Consider the following 25824-nt stretch of genomic DNA (forward strand, 5'->3'; position numbering starts at 1 on the left):
TCATAAGAGTACTTTTACATAAGTGTTATATATATATATTACAGGTCTTTTTGCTGGTCACTCAGACCTTCACATTGCATGCTGATGATAGATGCAACAGAGACTTGGGACTGTAAGAAGTAATGTAAACATTATGTCCCCCCTGTAACCTTGTTCTCCCACTAGACGCTGTTGGACTTGGGTGCATCACCTGACTATAAAGACAGTAGGGGATTGACTCCCCTCTACCACAGCTCGATGGTTGGAGGAGACCCCTACTGCTGTGAGCTGCTGCTGCATGATCACGCACAGGTCGGCTGTGTGGATGAGAATGGCTGGCAGGAAATACACCAGGTAATACACACACACAGACACACATACACAGATAGAATAGTGCCGAGTTGTGTGCAGAATACAAATGCAGGTGCGGGGTCAGGTTTTATCAGGTTTTCAGAGTTTCATTGAAGTGATTCTTGTGTTTTCCTCAAGTTGAGGTTTCTTTTGAGGCGGTCAAACCCTTTGGGGGGGTCATGTGCTGGTTGTGACCTCCAGCTAGGAAAGGAAATAAGTTTTTTTTTTTTTCCTTCTCCTGTCTAAAGGATTGGACACCCACACTTGTTTTTCTTTTTTACTAATTTAACAATCAGTCTGCACTTTTAATTGCACTCCCAAACAGAAAAAGGGCTGCTCAGGGTTGGAAAATTACTACTGACACAGTTTTTCATTGATACCCACAAAGTTTCTCCTTTTACTGTTGCGGCAGCTGTTTGTAATCCATTACAGTACATGGCAGTTTGAATAGTCACAAAGAACGTTTTATGTGCATTTTATACACAAACAGCTTGAAGGCATGTCCTACTCTGTAAACATAATGGAGGCTAGTGCCCACATGCAGTTTTTGTTTGTGTCAGGGCTTTTAAGCTTATGTCCCAGCAGTGGCAGAAATACACTGGAGGTCTGAAGGCCCTTGTACTGTAAATGGAAGCAAACACACTGCTGACTACTGTTGCTGATACTGAATATAAATAAGTGTTGAGGAATGTTGAATGGAAACATTTTTATCATTGTAAATATGAAAACTTTACAGAACTGAGGAGCTGGAAAACCTTGCAAATTAAGGTGCAATAGAGGCCCCATGTAAATATGTGGCTGTCTACTGCACCAGACAGTCATTACTCACTTGTTCCCACCAAGTTCAAATTTCATCTGTTATTCTCTCTTTCATAGTTACGCTGTATTATCAGCCCTGTGCAGTTCATCTCAAGGTTTTGTTATTATTTGTTACTGTGAAGTAATTATAAGCAGGATGAAAGTTCACAAGAAGTTGTTTCTTCCTGGGAGACGATCAGTTGAATGTTGTAATCTGGGATAAGATATAAATGTATCCAGAAGTTTAAATTAAACCTGTCAGTTACTGGTGAACTACAGTAACCTATGCATTGTGTTTCACTTAAAATGCAAGCTCAGTTGAAATTCACATAGAGGCACATTACAGTAACGTTTGCCTAATGTCCACCCACAATTAAAAACGTGAGACGAGGTAGTGATCTAACTTTACAACTTTATTGGCCAGCTGAGATGGAAAAATCAACACTCATTGTAGGCTCCAATCTCCCAATTATGGTTTGCTCCTGAATTGACGGAGAATCTTCCCAGTCCAAATTGGGATGCATCACTTATGGAGAAATTTAGGAGATTCTATGGAGATTCTGTGGAGAGATTTAAGAGAATTTGTGGCATGAACCATTTTTATTACAGATTTTCTCAAAGGCATGACCAAACTCGTGAGAGGTCTGGACTCTTTGTACGAGTCATGAACACAGAATCTGTCTGTCTTCACAGAGGGGAAAAAAGTAAATTTAGTGACTTGATGTAGTTCCCTTTGTCGGCATTTACTGTTTCCACCATGTGCTCAAAATGCTGCCACACAAATTATAAGTGCCAGCTTTTCACCTCAGCGTTTTAATGTTGAGGCACGAGATCTTGTCACACCTCTATCAGCAACAGTAATATATTCTGTCTACTGTCTAAAGAGGTTAGGATTACTCTGTGACTGACCTCCCCTTGACCACCTGCTCTATTAGTCATAGACTGCTTTGCTTTAGAAATACATTTTTTCACCATCTTAATTCCCTATTTATCTTTGACAATATGGTCACAAAGATAAATGCGGATGTCTGACCGCAGGTGACAAGGTGAAATTCTTCTTTCTTCTCCTGTATATCATTTTTGTGAATGAAACTTCCCCATACACAGAGGAGAAACAGCCTTAAATGCCAGTTTTAGTAAAGTTAGGCAAGTTCCCGTCCTGTACAGGTAGCAATCTTAAATCTGAAGTTAGAGATTTATGTTTATTTACGTAAGAGTGTTCAGTGAATTCCACTAGGAATAAAGAAATTTAAGGTTATTGTTCATACAGATATTCTTGTATTCTACCACACACCATATCCTTTCAGCTTTCACTAAAGCATGCTCATGTATGACTGTGGGGAGCATGAATGAAGACATACACTCAGAGATAGTAAACTATGAGAGCTTGTTCTTACATGTGCACCCTCTCAGTGTGCAGTACAGTAAGGGGTTCTAGTGGAAGGAGTGATATTTCAACACTGAATCAGATCATGTTTCTTTCAAATTCAAGGTACTCTGCATTAAGTCTAGTAGTCTCTCAGTTCTCCATATTTTCTCCCCATTTCATTTCTTTCACCACCTTTTTCGTCTCGTCTCTCTCTTTTCTCTCTGTCCCCTCCAGCATTAGTATTCTAGTGGTATACATATTCCATGTACAATAGGCTGCGCTGCTGAAGGTCTGATAACCAAAAACAATCCCAGCATCATTTGTGCACTGTCTCACTGCTGTCAAACACCCTTAGCGAGACAGAACACAAGAGCGAGGAAACAATTGCTGGGGAGCGTCGATGTGCTTCTTTGTCAATGACACAGGACAAAACCACAGAGTAGGAGGGATAAAAGAGAGGAGAGATAGAGATCAGCTGAAAAGTTTATTGCTTACAGTTATGTGAGTTATCCGTGAAACACAGAAGTTGTAAAAAGGCATCACTCTTGTCTTAACTCATACCTGGATTCACAATTAGCCTCAGGTGATTCAAAACAAGGTTTTCTCCAGCTTTTAGAGACTTTTAAGAACATTAGTGAGGAGAATTAGCCCAAGGAAAAGCAAGAAAGGATTCAATGTTTTTAACATTTCGGAGGTTTACCTGTTTCAGTAAAAAAATAAATAAATAAATAAAAAATAAAAAAGGATTCGGGTTGCCTTTTGTGTTTGTGCATACTCAAGCTATACCTCTATGGAAAGAGGCAAGTTACATAGAAAAATAACAGATGTAGCAAAACATGCAGAGACAGAGGGGGACCACAGCTGAAGTCTTGACTGTGAAGCAACCATTTTCTAACTTTAGTGGGCTTGGTCAGTTCACAAAAACACAATATGCCACTGACTCTGTCTCCAGTTAAAATAAAGTTTGGAAGCTATGATATACATTATTTCCTGTTCTTCTCTAGTGCAACAAATATGACGTAGTAAGTCAAAGAGGGTTTATTCAAAAAGAATAACAAAATAAATTAAATGTGTGAATCTCTCTTTTCAGGCATGCCGCTATGGACATGTGCAACACCTGGAGCACCTACTGTTTTATGGAGCTGACATGAGCGCCCAGAATGCATCTGGAAACACAGCCCTGCATGTGTGTGCTCTCTACAACCAGGTACCAGTTACATCAAATATGTATTCCTGGATTTTAGGCTTGTATGAAGAATGACACACGATTGCTTACAGTAAATATTCACAACCATTTGCATTGAAGTTTTCCAGACGAATTGTTCAGCGTTAATGTTCTGTTTTAACGTGTGGGTTGTTGTGGTTGTTGTGAACTGTAGCATTTATGTTTAGGCATTATGTGAGAATGTAGGTGCGTAAGCTTTTGTCTGTTTGTTTGTCCTTCAAGCGGCAGGAGCAATCGATTTACTGCAGTATTGAGCTCATGATAGAGCTTTAGTGTCTTGCTCACTGACACTTATGCAATGCAGAGTCTTGTTATTGTATAGGGCCCTCTGACTTGCAGGATAGCATTCGTGCCGCGCTTCACCTCTCATGTGCTCACGTGCACATGCAGTATTCTGTCAACCTGAGTCTGAAGCAGAGGTGTCCTTTGCCGTTATTTTAGCTCAGAGATCAGAAATATTCCCCCATAAAGGTTATTTATTGCACATTAATACACAAGCAGCGAACAGTCTTTGTTACAGTTGAACAAACCTTGGAGAAGATAAGTACCTGACTGGAACTGTGCGCAGTTCAATCATTATTTTTATTTAATAATTGTATTTTTATTGTCTTGTGAAAAATATGAGTCTTTGGTGATCATGTTCATTGTAGATGCTTGTGGTGGTGGTGATGGGATGAAGATGATTGCTGAAGATCTGGATGTGATGAGCTGCTGAGCTTAACCTGGGCGCTGATGAACTGGGGGTGGATGGGGTGGAGGATGGGAGAGGAGAGCGGATTTAAAGTTTTACAGCAACGGCATGATTGTTTGATTTAATCTTGGGAAAATGTGTTTGGTTTAGCTGAAGGAGTAAATACTGATAGTTAGTTGATTAAGAAGTGGGAAGAGCGAGTAAGAGAGAGAATTGAGAGAGCTAGTCTTCCTGATTGAAGTAACGCTAAGCTTCATTTGTAAAATGGTTAATGATTAGTTTACATGTTACTCAGACAAGAGTAAACACATATTTGATGCCTTAGTGCATGGGTCTTCAACAACTGCTAGGGTGGCCTTAGAGTTACTGCAGTATATAATATGATGTAATATGATATACATCTGTCTGAAAATGCACACAGACATTGATTTGACATATTAATGGCACATGTAAGTTAATACAATATATGTTGTATTAATCACCGCTGTGTCTCTCTGTCAGCTAAGTAGCCCTTGGCCCGAGCAGAATGTTGTTGTATATGTGTACATAAATTCAACTTTAGTGTCTGTGGTATGACAGTAACCCAGTGCAACACTGATGTGGTTTTAATTGTTTTTGGTTTACAGTAAATGTCTATGCTACAGAGGAGTACGCTATATCATGTTTTGGTTATGCAGGCAATACCGGTTTACAGTATGAATGCATAATTATTTAGTTATTGTTATTTTAGTTGGCAATAACAAAAATGTAGAACATACCCAGCCTCATACTCTTATTTTCTATCTCTCAGAGAGAGAGGAATTTTTCAGTGCCTGAAAATAAAGAAGAAATATGCAGAGTGTTTATTTTAAAATATGAATGAATGTGTTCTGTATCAGGAGAGAAACAAGATGACATCGGGAGATGAGGGCAGTGAACACTAAAATACTCCTGGGAAAACGAAGAGTGTTGTTTGGAACAGTATGCCCATGTACTGTGTTGTCCTGTTTGGTTAAAGGCTGCTCGACGAGAATCTTGTTACTGGGAGCTGTGGAAGAGGGATTTTCTGCTCATTGGGAAATAGCGAGTAGTGCTCAGTTCATGAACATTATATGAGCACTTTGCTCCCCTCTCTCTCTCTCTCTCGCTCTCTCTCTCTCTCTCCCTCGCTCTCTCTCTCTCTCTCTCTCTCTCTCTCCCTCGCTCTCTCTCTCTCTCTCTCTCTCCCTCGCTCTCTCTCCCTCGCTCTCTCTCTCTCTCTCTCGCTCTCTCTCTCTCTCTCGCTCTCTCGCTCTCTCTCTCTCTCTCTCTCTCTCTCTCTCTCTCTCGCCCATACAGAAGTGAAAAAATGTGTATGTGTGTGTGATTGTAAGTTGTAATTATAACTGTGTACTTCTCGGCTAATTCCAGTCATGAGGAATGACCTGCTTCTACTGGACTGGAACACCATAGTCTCAGGAGAGCAAGTGTGTACGTTTGTGTGTAGGTATGTTTGTGTACGTGTGTGTGTGTGTCTGTCAGCTTGGGTTTGGTAAGCACAGCATTAAAACTTAATAAAAAGCTGTTGGTAACAAATCCATGTGACTGAAGTCATTAGATGTTCCACTTCTCAGTGGAGAATGTGTGTGTGTGTGTGTGTGTGTGTGTGTGTGTGTGTGTGTGTGTGTGTGTGTGTGTGTGTGTGTGTGTGTGTGTGTGAAGCAAGTGTTGATACAATCAAAGAAAGAATTGATGAATAGTTTGATTTATAGTTACTTGTACGACTTCTTATAACTCCACAGTCTGGTAACGGACCAGCTTTTGTGTGGTGGTGAGGACGGCCGTTAATCCTGCCAGTGGAGGCCGAACACCACACCGAGCTGATTGATCCCAGTATCTCTTAGCAGGGATCCGGTGGGCTCTAAACAGGCTTGGCTCTGATGATTATGTACCATTACAAAAACAAATGGCTAGGTGGAATTGACCATGGAACTGGTAGTCCAGTGGAAGAGATCAATATATCCATATGTAGAGAAAAAAAGAGACTTTGTTAGCGAGGGACAGATGAATGAAGGTAGAAGAGTGGATAAGTGACAAGATAGCATAATATGCAATAGAATAAGATTGATCAATGGTCTGAAAATCCTATTTCTGAGGTCTGCCTAGCCATTAACATTTACCTATCGGGCCTTCAGCTTTCAGATGTGATGAACAGCAGTGAATGAAGGCTTTTACCTGGCAGACAGAACCCATGGGAGGTGGTTTAAAGAATGACTGAGAATGGACACAGTAGGTAATGGCAAATGGGGACAACACTAATGAGTGAAATTAAAGAGAGGTGGCACAAGACACACACAGAACCGCCAGAACCAGTCAGATCAATGACATCTTGGGACAACTCTATGATAAGCTGCATCGAGGAAGGAAGAGTATGACTGCATTTCTACAATATTTGTATACTGTTGCTCTGCACAATAATGAGAATTCAGCTCTTATTTGAATTATTTCAGTAATCATTAAGTAAATCATTCAATCATTTTAGCCATAACTGAATGCAAAAACAAGCTCTACATTTAGTGTAAGATGCCAGATCTGCTCCCTCAATTCTAATGAGAGAAGGCATCGTCAGATGTATAAACATGGCTGTGGAGAGGAACCATCTGTCACAGTCTTTACGCTTGACTGACCCGCGCTGTTACTGTAACGTATTCGACTTAGCTCACTGTGTATTCCTATGAAGCTAATGTACTCACATCAAGCAAACCATGGTGAAGACTACTGGAATAGTTTTCTTAATGAATTCCTATAGAAGGCCTTGGAGAGTAGAATAAGACAGATGGCCCAAACTGTAATTGGCCTCCGTGTGTGTGTGTGTGTGTGTGTGTGTGCGCATGTCTGTTTATGCTATGATGCTGTGTCTGCAAAAGAGTGTAGAATGTCTCTAAAGGGCACAAAATCAGGAGTTCAGCTGGTGAGGTGCTAAAATTTTCATTAACTTGTTTATTTAAGAGGGTAACTTGCTTTAACATTGACAAAAACAGGGTTTGTGTCTTGCTACATGCATGTAAATGGAGATATATGCCAGATGTGTAACCATTAGATCAGTGGTTCCCCCAAGTGGGTTTCAGAGCAATCTGTGGTGCCTTGAAGAGGGACCGAGAGGCCTGCAAGATTGATCATATTCATTTACCTTAACCAGGGTTTATGTAATGTTTAACATTTCAAACCAACTAAGCTAAAACCAGATTCAACACATCTCAGTTAACAGGTAAATACACAGTTTTTGGCTGCTTGTGGAAGACATATTTTTTGTCTGATAGCGAATAATGTAATGTGCCTCTCTCATCCCCAGTATAAACAAGACAAACATATTGAGAGATATAAACTAATTTTAATGTTAACGAAATTATAAGAAATCCATTTAATATGTCATAGATACGTTGTCTGGAGGCTTTGAAGAGGCAGCCATGGGCTTTTTGTTACAAACATCCAGCAAATCAAAATCAAATCAAATCAATCTTTATTTATATGGCGCTTTTCATACAGAAAAAAGTACCTCAAAGTGCCTCACAGAAATAAACAAACAACAGCAGAAAAATAGAAACAGCAAAATAAAATTAGGAGAAGATAGTTAAAAGAATCCAAACCCTCCCACCCCTTCAGACATGGACAGAGACATACACACTCATACACACACTCACACATATGCACGCAGACACACACACACTCATACACACCCATACAGTAGCTGTCACTAAAGAGACATGGCTGGACAGCAAGACCTGGTGCATGGAGGAAGCTACCGTTCAGGAGCCAGCCACACCGGGAGAGATGTCGGGCCAAGGCCTCAGGGAGCACCACCACAGAGACCACCCCAACCCGGGCAGACAGGAGGCCCCACACCAAGGTGCAGAGCCGTCCATGGGGCCAGAGCCGTCCATGGGACAGCACCCCCCGCGGCCCAGCAGGCCCCCATGAGGAAACACTGGAGATTAAAAACTGACAGACTTAAAACAGTAAAATAAAGCAAAAAGCATAGAAGCTGAAAACACGAGGGACTAAAACATAAAAGTATATCGGCTAAAAGCACAAGGGACTAAAGAGTAAAATATGAGAGATTAAAACAGTGAAAGAAAAAATAAATAAATAGATAAATAAAATAAAATAAAATAAAAAGGATTTAAATGAATAAATAAATAAATAAACAACAACAACGCTAAATGTGTCATGTGCTAAACAGTGATACAGTATGACATTTACTACCAACGGTTCTTTTATCTCCATAGCATGGTGTAGAGCTATAGGTCTGAATGGGGAAAAAAAATTGTATTGATTATTGATCGACCCATGGCTTTACAGAAAGTTACAAAACACTTCTAATGTTGTGTGCTAAAATAACAGGATAGACTGTGACGCACGTGGCCCATAAATAGACATGAACTTGAACATGAACTAAGATTTCTTCAGCTGGAGTGCTTTACTTCAGTATGAATTTGTATCTCTCTTAATTATTTCATTCTTCTACATAATGTTTCTCTTCAACCTTGACACATTCTTAATGATACCTTTCTTCTAAACTTCCTCATTCAACACATCTTTCTTCAAATCTTTGGAAAAAAATACCAATGATGTCACCAGAGTTTAGAAATACAAATACATATTTGCGCATGAAGATTTATCTGAATAAAACATTAACACTAAGCTCCTCAATTTAAAAAAAAAAAAAAAAAGATTTAAAAAATGGTGATCAATGTGTCTCTTTACGCTGAAGAGAGATAAAGTGTGTGTGTCCATTGTGCATGCAGTTGCACAATGTATGCGTGGTTAGCAATTAGCTAAGCTAACAGCCTCTGGCATTTATCTGTACAGGTTTTAGATATTTTAGACCCGTAGCACTTCTATAGACTATCAGCAGCTAGAGATACCATGCATTATTCATAACACCTGCTCCATTTACAAATACCCCCATGTATTCACTGCATGTGTTTACATGGACTTTGCAGATTCATTAATGCAGGGTCATTCATGTAGGTCAGTACCAGTTGACACTATGATCCCCGCTCAGTTCAGGGCAGAGTCAGGCACAGCACCCACATAGCTACCATCTACCAATGTGTTTAACCAGAAGAGGGTGCTTCAGTGGTAGCTTCATGCAGTTTTCTCACTGATATAAAACACGACGGGCTTGTTGAGTAAAGTCACATTATTATTATGATTCTTACATGTTCAAATTATCTGTGCGTGCATGTCCCAGGATGAGCAACTCAGCAGTGACAGTCACCAGAGTCATCATGCTGATACTCCAGTTAATTCTATGCCATGTTAAATTACATATCGACCCTCAGCCAGCCAGCACATAGACACAAAACCATGTCTGTCAATCTACAATTGGACTGTGTTTAGCCAGAGGGGCCTGTGCTAATTTACACACACACACACACACACACACTCACACAAAAATATGGCAGTCATCTGACACACAAAGAGAGAGAATGTATGGTTGTGAACTGACGAGAGTGTCTGTTTGTGCTTCTTGTAATGTGTTCCACCTAGAGAGCTAACTTCAGACTGCATTTTTATATTCAGATGACGCTTTGCTGTCATGCTTTACGTTGAATGCCTGAACCACTGTCTTATTAAACTCACTTGTACACTTTCATACCAACCCTTGGCTTGTATAGGGCATGTTTGCATCTTCTTGTAAGGACTGTCCATCCCTTTTTTTCCCGTGCTTTCTTTTTATTTACTGTAACCAAGAGATGTTTAGCAATAGAAAGAGTGCCTGGATGGTATGAGCTAAAATGTTATGTGTATTTCGGCGTATATTTTTACCCTCATAATTGGATTAAGAGTTAAAGTGGTTGCGTGACTGAGTTTCAACATGTTGGATGTAGGGCTGGGCAATGTCACCCGAACTGCCAAATGACAGTGTCCATAGTGAAAAATTTTGATGGATGATGGCGTCATTGTTGAGGAACTCTTTCTGATATGAAGGCAGTGTGTACCCTCACAGTTACCATAAGGCAGGAATTGATCATTAGCATACCGCTGTAGTCACTATTGTTTCCCACTGACGCTCTGAAGTGCCGGGAATACAAGTGTCTTCGTCTCTGCAACACATTACCGTAACTTATCTGTGTTCAGGCTCAGAAGCTTGAAACGAAGTTGCTTGCTAGCTGTAGAGAGGAAGCTAAGCTAAGAAAGCACAAAGATGAGAGAAACACATTAATAACAGCCTGCAGAAAAGAAACTCCCATGATTGTAACCAAGTGTCTTGGGTTTGACTAACTGAGCTGGTTTAATAAGAAAAATATTAAATAGGAGATGAAGACATTGCATTAGTGCAGTGAGCAGCAGCAGATTTCTCTTCACGTTCTCTCCCACATGTCACAAAATCTTGCCTCACAGAAACTATTAGTTGACACACTACTTTTTTGTGCTCTCTGGTGGGGTGGGGGCTTTTTAATCACGATGCTACAATTGTACAGGGCTCAGAAGTCGATGACTGTCAGCCATCGGAGCTTATTTCTGCAGAGTTGAAGATGTGTGTGTTTTTGTGTCTGTGTCTTCTGCTCGCTCCATTTCTCACAGCGCTGCAAACAGCTGCTTTGTGACTTAAGGGTAGCTGTGTTTGGGTGAAATGTCTGCAGACTGATATTACATGCTTTGCATACATCGTTTTCATCCATGCCTCAAAGCCTTTTTCTATAACAGTTGGAATGGCAATCATATCTTTATTTATACTAGATTCAGTGTCTGTTGGATTGTAGCATTAACTATTATTCATATTATTATTGATAATACCTTATATCAGTCATCTCAGTTTGTTGCTCTGTAGGTAAACATGTACTGGGCTCACTTTATGTATGGTGTTATGAATGTACTTGTAAATTAAAAGATAATTTACATTGCCTTTTTCAACCATTCAAGTATATTCATTCTGTGCTGTTTGACCTGCTACTTTGTTAGATACCCACATACTGTCTGGGAGAGAATGCATCACATTTGCACCTCTCACACAGTCTTGGATTTTTGTCAAACTGGAATTATCTTGTTATCGTTTGTGTCAGGGTTGTGAGCAACAAGCAACTCAGAGATGTTGAAGGTCTTAAACTCTGCACGTGGCTTCAAGAAGCATATGTATTTGTATGAGTGCATGTGTGTGAAAGGGAGAAAACGAGAGAGAGAATAAAGAAAGCAGTGTTGGCACTCACTGGATAGTATCATGTAAGAGAAAGGAAGCAGAGGTATTTAGACTCTAATTAAAGCTGTGCAAACATAGCCAGCAATCACTTCTAGTACTAACTGTTAAATAAAGCAATGTGTCCATGTTTTGATAGCCTCTCATTACTTCAGCATGAAATATTAATTAACTCACCTCCATATTCTGCCCGAACCTTCATACTCTTATGTGAGGTAGGTTGTGGGGATAGCCACATGTACAGCACAAGGCTTTTCTCAAGGGTCGCATTTGTTCACTCTACCCCAAGCTACCTCTGTCTGAGTCATCCTCAAACAGTCCTCGTACTTACAGCGATGTTTCTTTTGGAGGTGATCAAAGATGTTGCTTGTAATGCTGCTGGCAACGATTGTCGCACTGCACAACCCAGTAATAATTTATTTCACTCGGTAAACTGCTTTTTTTAAAACCAAAAATTGCAGTTGTTAGGGTGTCACAATTCTCCAAATCCAAGATTCAATTTGACTTTGATTTCAAGATCAAGATTCCATTCGATTTTACCAATTTGATCCCCAAACTGAAGCTGTGCCATCGTCAGAGTGAGTTCATAGACACATAGACCAATTCTGGATTTTTCAGAAGATAAACACATCAGTATTTTACAACAACAGATTGACTTTATATTGGTGTGTATTTGCAGGTCAGGGTTAGACAAGTTCAAATTACATTCACAAAAATGAAGGGTCCGGAATTCAACAGAAAAGACCAACCTCTGGGGATTCAACAAAAAAACAGCAAAATGTTGACATACAGCTGGTTAGAAAGTTTGGTTTTCCAAGTCTGTCCAGAGTCGCCTGTCTTAGTAAAGGATCTCTTAGTTAGAAAATAAAGCCAACACCCCTGAACAGTAAGAGTTCCAGTGAGTTGATTAACCTCGAATAGAAATCGTGACACCCTGAACCAACAGCACAATGTTTTGTTTTGCTACCAACTTAATAATTATTAAGTCCTGTCTCTGTAGAAGTTTGTTTAACCTTTTTAATGAGTACACATTGATTTTTTTCTGTGAAATAGGTAAATATCTGCAGATGTTTCCCTCTTTTGGCGCGTTAGCAATATTGCAATAATTAACACACAATGAGTTGATTTGACACTTCAGGGGTACTTCATGTGACATTTAAAATCCTGTCTATACTGCTGCAAACAGTAAGGCCAAAATACATTTCATGGCACTGTACTTACTTGTATACCATCCACCTCTAATTGAGAGACCAATTACAAACTTGAAAATGGTACCCACAGCCAAATACATATGTGTCTCTGTTGTCTTTCAGGATAGCTGTGCGAGAGTTCTCTTGTTCCGAGGGGCAAATAAAGAGATAAAGAACTACAACAGCCAGACCGCCTTTCAGGTACGTGTGCTATCCAAGAACCACTGCATGTTTCTGTGTGTGTTATTATACTTTCTTAATGTGTCAGAGCTAAATGGATTGAGTAGTTTGTCTTACAAAACACAGCCACGTTGAATGTGTTGATTACCATTTAAAACTTGTGGTGCAGTTTAACAGCCCCGACCCTGCAGGACTAACTGTGTGAAAATTTAATTAGAAGAAAGCGTGATGAAAAAAAATATTTATATCTTTTTTTTTTCTTTTTTTTTTTGTTCTGTTTGCATAGAATCAAATTTGCACCTTATGTGTTTTCCCATCTATGTCCTCCTCTCTTTTCCACACCTCCAGGTGGCTATTATAGCAGGAAACTTTGATCTGGCTGAAATCATAAAGGTCCACAAAGCATCAGATGTTGGTAAGTCGTCAGTCGTGGCAGTATGTGACCAAGCTCCTTCAGTGCGTGATTTAAATGTTAATGTAGTGTCCAGGAGACATCAGACTGAAGGATGGCTGAGCGTTGATAGTAGAGAATCTCAAGGAAAGTGATTACAGGTTATATAGAGAGGTGTGAGGAAATGAAGGAAAGGAGATGGAAATGTAAGGGATGTGGAGAAGGTTTCACTTGCTTATTGGGTCCCTGCTGAGTTGAACATACTGTAGTTTCTGTGCCATGAACATACAGGAAAACTCTGCCATCTAGTGTGCACAAAATGTAACAGCCCACTGCCACAGCCCACAATATCTGATCCCTTTTAACACTAAAAAGTGCACGATAAATATCACATGTAATGTTTGGAATTAATGGTCAATTCACTCTGATAGTAAGTTTCCTACTCTGTCCTTATGCAATAGAAATCAAACACACATTGTGAATCATTTCAGCAAGATGGAATTTGTCATGATGAGAATATCTGGTTCCAAGGTTACACTAAAATTCAGTGATCAATATTAAAATAATAACAAGATTAATGAGACACAATTATGTTTCAGTAATCTTTGCTTTACCGCAGCCCCGTCAGCACCAGATCCACTCTGTCATTTGATCCTTGTATAAATGATTGAGTATATTTTATAGTTTTTAGTTTATTTCTTACCTTTGTGTCATGTTGAACGTCTTGCACATCCTACATGAGATGACAAAACATCACAGAGTTAAAAAAAACATACATTCACTGATACATGGAGGTGCAGAAATACAGTAGATATAATAAATGACCTCATATCTCATCATAGTTATATTAAATGGAGATTCATGCCCTTAGTAACAAGCCTTAGGCGCATGTGAGTGACCTTGGGATGTGTAGAGCTGCAGTTATTTCCACGTCAACGCATTCTGTTTATTCTACCGGCTGCAGTTTCTTCATATCCTGAATTTGTCTCTTCGTCCTCTCAGTGCCTTTCAGGGAGACCCCCTCCTACACCAACCGTCGACGTGCAATGCCTGGCCCCCTGCCCTCACCACGTTCCTTGCTCCGCTCTGCTAGTGACAACAACCTGAATGGGGACCACGATCACATCCACAGTCAGGCCCCCAGAGAAATCCGTGGCCGTCAGGGTCATTCCCCTGTCCCCTCACTGCGCAGTCTGCCAGCTCTTGGGCAGCAGCACAGCAGCCTTGGAGAGGTAAGATGAAGCAAGTGAGGCTGTCGGGTGTCTGAATTTTTGATTGATGTGTGCACATTTTAGCATGAAGTTGAGAGTAGACAAAGCAACACAATTTGACCTTACAGTCTCTTTGTACTTTTGGTTGTATGTTACACAAAAATGATCATTCCCTCTAATCTTTAATGATTTTCAATTATCACCGTATCCTGCAGTCCTGACACAGAAAATGTACAATGTTTTACATGTGCATATGATACCTGTCTCTTTTTCTGCTCTGTGTCAGAGTCGTCATGGAGAGATCCCTGACAGCAGTCTCCAGAGTACAGGCAGCTCCAGATCCTCCCATTCCCGCTCACCTTCACTACATCACATGCATGAGGAGGACAGGCCGGTTCCTAGAAGGTCCCATAGTCATGGCTACCCTCACGGACACGGCCACCGTGGACGACTCAGGTTTGTAAGATTTGCACTGACCTCAGCTCAACCCCATATGTTATTTCTGGTGATTTCTCCACTGAGCAAGTTTTGAGAGAGCTTTGTAAACAAGCAAATCTCTTCTCCTTCCTGCTCCTAATTCATGTCTCACACTTGCCAGTCTTGGCAGCTATTCACTTTAAATAGATGATCTGTGATTGGCCTTGTGATTACGCACCTACTTTGAGATTTAAACCAAATTTCAAGAAGCAAGAAGCCCCATGTGATGTGTCTGAATCACTTGTTAGTCACCAGGCAGTATTCTGCATCTCGTTTCATCTGCTATTGCCTGCTGCGGGTAATAAACATGACACAACATCAGTCAAAAATCATTGCAAAATCTTGTTTACTATTCATACATCAGTCCCAGGCACACATGAAAGTCTTTCTCCTGTCGCAACTGTACTTGAACCCTGCCCAGAAAACTCATCTGTATAAAGCATTAACTGGGAATTTACTCAGCATGTTGATAAATTGGTATCAGATTCATAGTGGCGGATTTAAACACTGATTAGTACGAGGTCTGTTGTAATTGCAGTAGCTGTTGTGTGGCCTGTGCCCCTGTCAGGGTATGAGGGCAATGATCAGTGGAGTGGTGTGTGTCTGGCATAGACAGACAGCAACCCTAATTATGTAACAAGCTTGGACGAAATGCAGTGTTTTTCCTGCTGGGAGGACACAGGCCATACAGCATTCTTCAAATCTGTCTGTGTGTCTGTACCTGTGAACTTATATGTATAGCACACAGCTATGGCCATGGGTGCTCATACAGGTCAGAGACAGACAGATGGATGGTGGTTAATAATGATCACCATGGGGACCAATTGAAGGCTGCCAAGCTGTGAATGTGTGTCAGTTTGTGTGTGTGAGAGAGAGAGAGAGGGGCGGAGAGACCAAGGATACATTCTGAAATTAGAGCTATGAGTAACGTCATTGGACGGGCCACTCAGTTCAGAACAGCTTGTCACTCGATTGATACATAAATCCACAGATGTAGTTGTGCTGCTGGGGGTGCGGGAACAAATCTCCTCCCTGGTACTCTGAACCATTAGACGAACAGCACAATAAACTGGGGCTCTGATCACATCTCAGAGCAACAGATTTAAGTGGTTTACTGACACTTGGTTTGTTAAGCTTTTTATTATGATCATATGTCAGAGCAAGATCACCTACCTACAGCACACTCCTAATGTGATTCCTGGATGCCACACACTGCTTTTATGTGTGTGTATGAGTGTGTTTGTGTGATACAGTCCAATGTCTCACAAGGGAATTGCATTACAGACACATCTCCAGCCGCACTCCCTCTAATACTCTCCTGTCACTTTACTCTATCCATCAAAGACTTTCTCTCTCTTTCTCTCTGCCTCTCATTCTGTCATTCATACACACACACCAACATGTACACACAGAGCCGTTAATCTATGGTTTGCAGCCAGAAAAGCGGCCACCATCCTTTACTGAATGGTGAAACATGCACATATCACTCACAAAGCTCTAAAAGTCTTAAAGGACTAAATTGCATAGACTTTGTTTTCAAATTCTTAAATGAATTATAATAGATATAAATATAAAGTTCATTCGTACATCCGCACCGGGGTGCTTGAACACCCGCCTCCATTTCTGTAAAATGGTAACAAATTTAGTATATTTTTTCTGTATCTGGCATTAACGTTCATTGACAAAGAGACATGTCTTTTTCACTGTCAGTGTGCTCATTTTATACAAGGTTGATTAACTTGAGTGTGAAGAAAATGAAAAACGAAAGAGGAGGATAGCAGTTTTAGTGTGTCTGCTGTGTCCTGGCCTAAATGGCCTTCTGCACACAGGGAGCTGAGACCTTGTTCTTCAGTGTGCATTACCCTTATACCAAGTATCAAAGTGAGGTGAATGTATAAAAAGCCCAAAACGAGCAGCTGGTCTCCATGGCCAGAACCTGCACCCAAGTGAGACTGATGCTGTCCTTGAATATTTTCCCTCTAATATTTCTCCCTCCCCCTCTCTGTTTCTCTCTCTGACCTTCTGTTTATGCCCATGGTAACTCTAGAGGCATTATGGATACCAGGGGAGTGTGAAATTAGCTTGGCCGGTCAACAGCCCGCCCAACGGCAGACTCCAGCAAGTTCCTGTGGAACTCACCATCACTTCCTCCTCGTTTCACGTGTGCTTTGCTGCCAGGCTTAGATGGCTTGGACAGGCTTCAGCAGAAAGTTTAGATGGAAACAATAGGGAGAATACAGATAGCTCAGGTCAGTGTGTCTTATTAAAGGGTAATCCCGGTATTTTTAATCCTAGGAGCTAAATTTACATGTGTTGGTGTCTAAATGACTACAGGGTACAATAAGCCAGCAGCAATAAAATTGCTTGTTTGCTACTGACGGGCTAAAATTGTTGTTCAAAATGTCTGACAACATTATGGAAATGATCCTTTAGGAGACAGACCTTTTTGTTAAAGCATACGACTCTTTTTGTTCAACCTGAACAGCTGTTATATCTCTCTCCTTATAGCCACTGGACTGGTCTAAAAAAGTTTTTTTTTTACCTTGCAGATCATCTCACAACCCTCTTCAAACTTGACACAAACAATAGAAAATTACTGTCTTGGTTTCTCTTTCCACTAATGCAACAAGTGCCAACCCCAAATAATCCCTTGATTTATTGCGTTATACATGAAACATTCTGGTTCAACACGCTGTTCCCTTGTCACCCATTTTGATGCCCAACCTCCCTCTTGTTCCTCTTCTGGTATTTTCCATTTTTGTTCCATGGTGTTGTCAGATGCTTAGAGTAACAATCTGAATCTGTCAATTGCAAAAACAATTCCAAAACTTTTTGTACCTATTTATCATATTATATAATGTCAAAATATGTAAAAAAGGTTTAAAAATACCAGAGTAACCCCTTAAGACTAGATCGCGACAGAATAACCAAACCCATGAAGGCAGATTTAAGCATAAAAGTCTCTCGAGCTGATGCAATCGACAATATAGGACATGACACAGAGGGATAATTTGATAACATGGCAGAAGTTTATTCAGAAGCAAATGTGCCCTCTGTCATAAGAGGTTAATTGGTTACTTACCATGATGTGCTGTCAATACAAAAAGATAATTAATCATCAAGATGACAATGTCTTGGCAGTGTCACTGTCACAAATTGTGATATTACTGAGCTGTGCACCTTAGGACCTAGATATCAGTCTTTGTTTGGAAAGACTGCTCTCAAACTGATTGACAGAAATTATATTGCTGAGCAGAAGAAACCAACTTTTATCGTCTCCATTTCCAGCGTGTCACTCTGAACACAGAGATTACGCGTTCAACCAACTTCCTTTATAGTTGTCATGGTGAAATATGTTTTTTCACCAGTATTTTTTAGGATTAAAACAATTACTGTATACAGTCTGACTGATTTGGTAAGACACTGATATGTTCAGAAAACAAACACCCCTAAGGCCATTAGCTCGACTAAAATATTTGAATGTCATGATGAGCTCTTGCTATCCTTTCTCTGGAAAGTGTGTGAGGAGATTTGATCCCAAGGGACCAAATCTTCTTTGCAAAGTCAGTCAACATTTGATAAAACATGTTGTCATGTAAGATTGTTGTGTTAGCTGGCAGTTTCACTGAGAGACTGAGACTGTGAAACTGTTTGATTACCTGATGATGTTCTGTATCACGACCCCTCATGTGTTGTATGATGGCAACAAGCCCAACATCACCTTTTAATTCTTTGTTTGTTGCTGTTCTCCTCACCTCTTTTTCACCCTGTATCCCTCCCTCTTTTTCTGCATTAGTCACACCAGTGGCTGCTGGTGTGTAGATTATCCATGGCGTCTTAACACAGCCAAAGGGCTGAGGTACACAGAGAAGAAAGGAGGACAGGAATAGGGAGGAAGAGGAGGAGACGATAAAGAGCTGAGCTCCTTCTGTTTCACTGTGGAGAACCTACATCAAAGGCATGCACAGTAGCATTGGTATGTGCACATCAGAATTATAGGTGATGCTGGTAGGCCAACTGTAGTCCATGAGGCTTTGTATCATCATCTGTGTTTAAAAAGCTGATAGTGTCTGCACATGATAAAACAACAATATGGTCATTTCATGCAGTATGGTGTGAAGTGTTACAGACATGTATGATATGTGCAGTTGAGTTTAAGTGTTAATCAGGGTCAGGATACATCACACATAGTGGATTTGGTTAATAAATTGTCTCCAAATACATGACTGCCAGTAACTCCAGTCACAAAACTTTAAAATGTCAGAACCTCATGTACCTTAACTGCTTTTTAGCATCCTGTGCCACACATTCCAGTCTGGGTCGTGGTAGCAGGAGCATAACCACGGTAGCCTTGATGTCCTTCTTGACAGCTACATCCTCAAGCCCTTCCTGGGGGATCATGAGGCATTCCCAGATTCAGTCAGATTGGATATGTTATCTCTTCAACATGTTCTCTGTCGACCCTGGGGTCTCCTCCGGTGTGGTGTGCCCATGAGGTTTTACTCCGAGCTCCTTTTGCATATCTGAGCTCCTCACCTTGCTCATAAGGCTAAGCCCAGAGACCCTTCTAGGTAAATTAATGTTGCCTTCTAGTATTCATGATCTCCATCCTTCACCTACATCAACTACATTACTGCAGACACCACGTCAATATACCTGTCAATCTCAGATTTGCCTACTCTCGCTTATGGATGACACCACTCGGACTAACCTGAATGCTTTGAAGCTTCAGAGTTTGCCATGGTAAACAACGTCCAAATCAATGTTCAAAGGAAGGAGATATTGGATCGGCAGCACTGATAAAGAGGCAAATGACTGAATAAGAGCTAGAAGCTTCTCAAGGCCGTTCAAGTAGTGTCAACTCCAACATGCATGAAGACAAGGGAGGGAGCATTTATTCTTCCCCTTCTCTTCAAGTTGATTTTTAGACTTTGGAAGCAAGGAGAATGGTTGACATCTACCCTAATTACAATGATAGGTTAATATAAAAGTGAAGAAGGACCACAGGTTTAATGGCCCCACAGCCCACTGTTGAAGCTTCAAATATTTGTGGGTATATTGTCAGAGAGGTAGTTGGTCTGTTTCCTTTGAACTTTTGTTGGCCCCAAGCTGAGAAGCACCTGATTCAGTTACAGATTTGTGGAGAACCTTTCTTGTAGATTAGCAGGTATATCTCAATTTAGCTTGGAAGCCTCAAAAATGGTATGCAGGACAGACCTAGAGACTACAAGAATTTCAGATTACTTTGTAAAGGAAGAGACTCTCTTCCAGCTGTACTCAACACGCCCACAACACGCCTGGACTTTGTAAATTGTTTATAGACATTGGCCTTGTCATTAAACAGGATGAGCAGTATACATGCTATTCATGCAATGAGACTGATTCTTAATAATTTGTAATTTGTAATATAATTTTGTCATGCACTAATCAGGACAAATGTACACACACACAGAAAAGTGAAGTGAAAATATTTTATTGTAGGTGAATAGCGCATTGAAAATGATGGCAAAGCCTGCAAATGTAGTGAGTTAAGGGCTGAGCAGGTTGTTTATCTGGTCCTCCTCTGCTTTCTCAAATTGAGGTGAAGTTTAGGGTTACGTGTTAATCACACTAATTGACCCAGTCTTCTAATTTTTCTAAACAATAAAGTCTCCGTGAAAGCTTAAGCTGTCCGTGCATATAAAGAGTTGTTTTTCACAAACTTCATATGTTCAGCCCAATGAGTCTCACATGCTGCTTCCACCTTGATATCCATAAACACTCCCACATCGGGCAAGAAAGAATGAGAGAGCACATATCCATTCAAGTGCAGCAAAGCAAGGACAGACCGATGATCATTAGGATGCAAAGTGTGATGCTGATTATGACTGTGTTTATGATGTGCTCTCACCTTAGAGAGTCGGGCTATTTGAGGAAAAAGCCATTTACCTGAGAAGGCGAGTCAGTCATGTGAGAAAAAGCTACACTGAAGCTGCTTAGTTTGATAGCATCTTTGTAAATGGCATTTTTTGACATTTCCAGTTTAATCTTCTGAGTTTTGTATGCCGGTCATAGATTTTAACAAAAAACTGAGGTGGCTGGACTCATTATTGAGCTGTTCAAATGTTAACCTGTCTTTAGTGGGCTCATTGATCTTAATCAGTCATTTGATAAGACACAAGTGTTGGCCCTTGATTTAACACAAATTGTACTTCAAAACCTCATCCATAGTTAATAGCAAGTATACATAATATAGAATATACATTTTAATGATATTTTGCCTTTGCTTATATGAGGAATAAAAACCATACTGGGCGTCAGGGTCACAGTAATCTGTGCAAGCTGAATTACTTTTGCCTCATTCAATAGCTTCAGTGCACTGTTTTTCAATCATTGGGATTACTTGAATCCGTGAGATGATAGTATAGAGGGGAAATGGTCAGCGAAGGACAATAGCACTTGATTTTAATACAAATGATCTATGACAAATGGATTGTTGTAGAGATCCAAGCTCATATACAGTAATTGACTTATCGGTGCTTTTGTTGGCTTTATTTTCTTTCCTTTTGTTGACAGTTGCCATCGTTACAGAAGCAAGGCTGATGTCGGAGACGACAGAGCTTTTGTAATACATCGCATTAGAAGTTTGTGTATATGTGTGTACTTGTGTGTGTACATGTAATGGATCCTACAGCTGTATCTTGTAAAAGCCACCTATAATGAGCCACAGTAAAAGAGAAGAAGATGCAATAAAAAAAAAACATAATAAGCAAGAAAACAAAAGCTGTTATGTAAAAATGCTGCACAAGTTTGCATATGAAAACAGTGAATCATGTCATCATGCAAAATTCATCAAGCAAGTAGCATGTTTAAAATAGAAGTATTAGATGTGTAAAATATTTGCTGCCTCTGGAGGAAAAAAGGAACAACATGCTCAAATGAAACAAATGAAAGGTAGAATACTATACAGTACCCAGCAGTAAACATGAACAACAAAACAAAATAGGATTTGAGTGAGATTGTCTTCATAGATCACTTTTTAAAACAAAGTTACACAGTGCTCCACAGGATGCAGATATAGACAAATAAACAACATATTGTACATACATATTGTGATCTAATAGTGGGGAGACTCTTCCAGAGGGATGGCACCCCTTGGATTTGCAGAGGGAGAGGAGTATAAATAAGAGACCTTAGTTGAATGATCTGATTGGTCTAGAGGTGAAATGTGCAAATGTTTGTAAATGCATAAAGCATCGGCTGTATATATCCAATGAAGGGATGCAAGGATTAGTCTGTTGTGGGATCTACGGTTGGTTTTGGAATAGGCATGAATCCTTTTCAGAAATATCAACAAAGGCAACATGGATAGGCAAGAATGCTAAGCAGTTGGCACATCCCTCTTGAGTGCAGATAAGAAATTAATTAGAAATCATTGAAAATCATTGAATTGCTTCTTAAAGTTTCCTGGAAAAGTCTCCTCTTTGCTCTCATTTGGTATAATTTCAAAGTGATTGTACATAGCTTTCTGGTCAACCTTTCAGCTATTAAACTGTATTACAGCAAGAGAAGATGTGAAATTATGTAAAAATCACCAAAATTACCAAATTCAACTCATGGATGGACCATGATACTATTCCTTTCAGGTGTAACTATATTGAGTTATAACTTATAACAAATTCTTATTATGGATGATTAAGATTTCTAACATCTGATCCGTGGTCACTCAAGTGTTGTCCAGTATTTTGTGGCGAAAATTTGTCTTTGCTCATCAGAGACACTAAGAAGAAGAAAGAAAGAACTAGAAAGAGAGAAAGAAGTACAAAAGACAAGACAAGAAGTGAAAAGAAACCAGCTCCACCCCCTACCTTCTGTCTAACACATCGAGAACATATGTCACCCTGAGCATCATCAGCTCAACTACAGGGAGCATCTTAGGTCAAGCTGTGTTCATAACTTCACAGCAGGTATATGGCGTTGGATAGGTGAGTGAGCGGAGGAAGCAGATTTGAGTCACTGAAATAGGTGTCCTTTGAGGGATCTCATTTTGTTTGTCGTTGTCACTTTGACATAGCCTCATATCCCTGCCCCCCCCCCTCTCTCAGCTGTGTGTGCTGCTGATGTTCAATGCTGGGGCTCAGACATTAACATGCGGCAGCCATCCAGGCCCCTCAGTCCCTGCGGTAATTGGAAAGCCGTCAGCAAGCCGTTGTCTCGATGGAGAAGGGGACATAGAAAGAGAGGCTGTGCTAGATGGGGAGAGCAAGAAAAGCAATAGGGAGCAGGCGAGAGAAAGACACAAACAAGGATTGAAATGAGGAAAGGCATAGACAGAAGGATGGAGAAGGGAAGGGGAAAGGGCACAGGGGGCTGGAATCAGGTGTATGTTAGAATGAAGGCTATGAAGTAACTAATACAACGTGCCAGGGGAAGAATGGCAAGAGACAGAAAGAGGTCGAAAGGTGTATAGACAGGGATGAAGGTGTTTAGAGATTTCTAGTCTTTTAAGGAAAGTGGCAGAGATTAGCATCAAGAGTTCTTGTCCAGGAGCATAATCAAATCACTTGTTGCAGGGAATAAACAGTTTGTAATACATACAAAGCAAGAGCTTCTGTTTTTATTAAATATGTATGTCATTGATTATATGTATCCCATTTGTTTTGATGTGTGTCCAGAGATGCTTGAGAGAAATCTTTGACGGCACAAGCATCAGAATGATGCTCAATGCAACTCACACAGCGGTGGCAGTGTAGTGTAGAATTCACCACCAGAGAGAGAGAGAGAGAGAGAGAGAGAGAGAAGAAAGGAGAGAGAGTGAAGATGCAATGCGAAGAAATGTTGAGAAGGAGAGCGATAGGAGGGTGAAATTGAAGCAAGAGAATGAGAGAGAGAAGGAGGAGATTCACGGCGAAGGGAAAGAGGGAGGAGCGACAATTAAACCAAATGGGCTGGAGCTTTTTGCCCCCCGCCCCACTGCACACAAGCACACACACTCACTCACTCACTCACACACATATACACACACACACACATGCACATACTCTAGCAGCCTGCCTCGGGGAGCCATGGCGCATGCACGCTCGCAGGCAGACAGGCAGAAGGAGATCAATCGTGCTCTGGGACTAGTGTGTGTATGTGAGTGTCAGCGATGTGTTAGCGACATGCTGGTGGTGGCGTATGCCATGCTTGCGGAGGTGCAATGTTAGCAGGAGTGGAGGGGGCTGTCTGTGTATGTGCCTGTGCGCACAGCTAGAATGCACACAGAGGGCTTGTGGTGTGTGAGTGTGAGCGAGCCGTCAAAGGGGAGGGGAGCCACGGAGCGCAGCAGCAGCAGCGGCAGCAGCAGCAGCAGCAGAAGCAGTAGCAGCAGCATTGCCAGAGTGTGTGTGAGTGTGTGTGAGAGCGCGTGTGTGTGTGAGGGGTGGAGGGGAGAGGAGAGGCAGACACGGCAGGACTCCCGGGAGGAGAAGCGGGAGTCGGGGAGCAGACCCAGCCTCTCTCCTCCACAGCTGGAGATCAAGGACCCAAGGACGAGGCAGGATCTGTAGCCCAGCCTGGAGCAGCTAATACTGGGGACACACAGTGGGATCTCTGTCCCCTCTCTGGAGAAGGGCTTCTGCTGGAGCCCTAACTCAAGATGTGTTTGACTAAGGGGGGCTTCCAGACACATCTGACAGACCCACACAGAGGAGGAAAGAGTGCAGTCCCTCTTGCCGTTAAACATTTCGGCTTCTACATCGGTTAGGATGCGGGGTAGAGGGGAGAGATAGAAGGAGGGTGAAAAGGAGCAAGAAGGATATTTTCTCTGCTATTAAGGAAGGAAGAGAGGGAATAAGAAGAGGAGGAGGGGGAGAGAGTGGTTGGGAGGAGTGTACTCTCCTCTCATGACTCTCCCATGGAACACTGACTGTTGACTGTTGAGCGGCAGGCACTGGGTCGTGTTTATGAATCCCTCCCTGGCCACTGTTACAACCAGGGGGTGTCACCAGGTTGCTGTCCCACTGACGACCATGTCGGTGACCACGGGCTTCAGTTACCAGCTCCCTGGAATCACCACAGTAACATATGTGTTTGTTTACAGCCCCGGCTCAGTGCAGCGAGACCCAAGCCCCCCTCATCACACCCCTCCAGCGCTGACGGGCCCCCGTGGGCCCAAACGTAAACTCTACAGTGCTGTCCCAGGACGTACCTTCATCGTGGTCAAGCCCTACACTCCACAGGGGGAGGGAGAGATCCAACTCAACCGTGGAGAGAGAGTCAAAGGTAGGTTGTCTACTATTATTTGTGTCACTACAGATTTTATACTCTCACTTAACCAACTACTGTGATTACTACTTCTTGGCCCTACAGCGGTTAATATTCTGGTTTTCATAACATGTAACAGCGTTCTATCTCCACTACTGATGTTTAGGATCTCCTGTAAAGTTCTTGGCTACATGTGGCTTTCATGACTGTCGGAGCTGGGTTTGTTGCAGAGTTAAAAAAGCAGACATTCATATGCTCTCATACTTTTCAGACAACAAAGCACACCATTACTTCACTACGTTTTTGACTACAAAGCAGTTATGTAATCTCTCAACCAGGAAGTCATTTCAGTGTTGTTTGAGCTTGACATTGTGAATTATCATTTCATTCACTCTGTAAATGTGCTGTTTTCTGCTCTACACAGAGGTGCCGTGGCTTCGCTTTTATGTGTTTGTGTGTGTGCTTTTGTCTCCATCCATGCTTCACTCAAGACTATGACTGTAATGACGTAGAAGGTAAACTCCATAATATTCTTCTCACCCTGTGTCTCTCCCTATACACTTCAGTGTGTCAACCCTT

At 41.2% G+C, this 25824-nt stretch overlaps 1 protein-coding gene across 2 annotated transcripts in view; it reads left to right on the top strand.

Annotated features, from left to right (window-relative positions):
- shank3a (SH3 and multiple ankyrin repeat domains 3a) overlaps positions 1–25824 on the top strand; it is a 170446-nt gene that overhangs the window by 83370 nt on the left and 61252 nt on the right. For both annotated transcript variants that reach the window (XR_005076449.1, XM_037107024.1), the window contains exons 8-14: positions 166–333; positions 3588–3704; positions 12886–12963; positions 13291–13357; positions 14336–14565; positions 14831–15000; positions 25082–25263. Coding sequence is in view for 1 of the 2 variants with exons in the window: in XM_037107024.1 (XP_036962919.1) it covers positions 166–333; positions 3588–3704; positions 12886–12963; positions 13291–13357; positions 14336–14565; positions 14831–15000; positions 25082–25263 (1012 nt within the window). In the remaining variant the exon portion in view is untranslated. The remainder of the gene's footprint in view (positions 1–165; positions 334–3587; positions 3705–12885; positions 12964–13290; positions 13358–14335; positions 14566–14830; positions 15001–25081; positions 25264–25824) is intronic.

Source organism: Acanthopagrus latus, chromosome 8 (genome assembly GCF_904848185.1).
Source record: "Acanthopagrus latus isolate v.2019 chromosome 8, fAcaLat1.1, whole genome shotgun sequence".
In the NCBI taxonomy this organism is placed as follows: Eukaryota; Metazoa; Chordata; class Actinopteri; order Spariformes; family Sparidae; genus Acanthopagrus; species Acanthopagrus latus.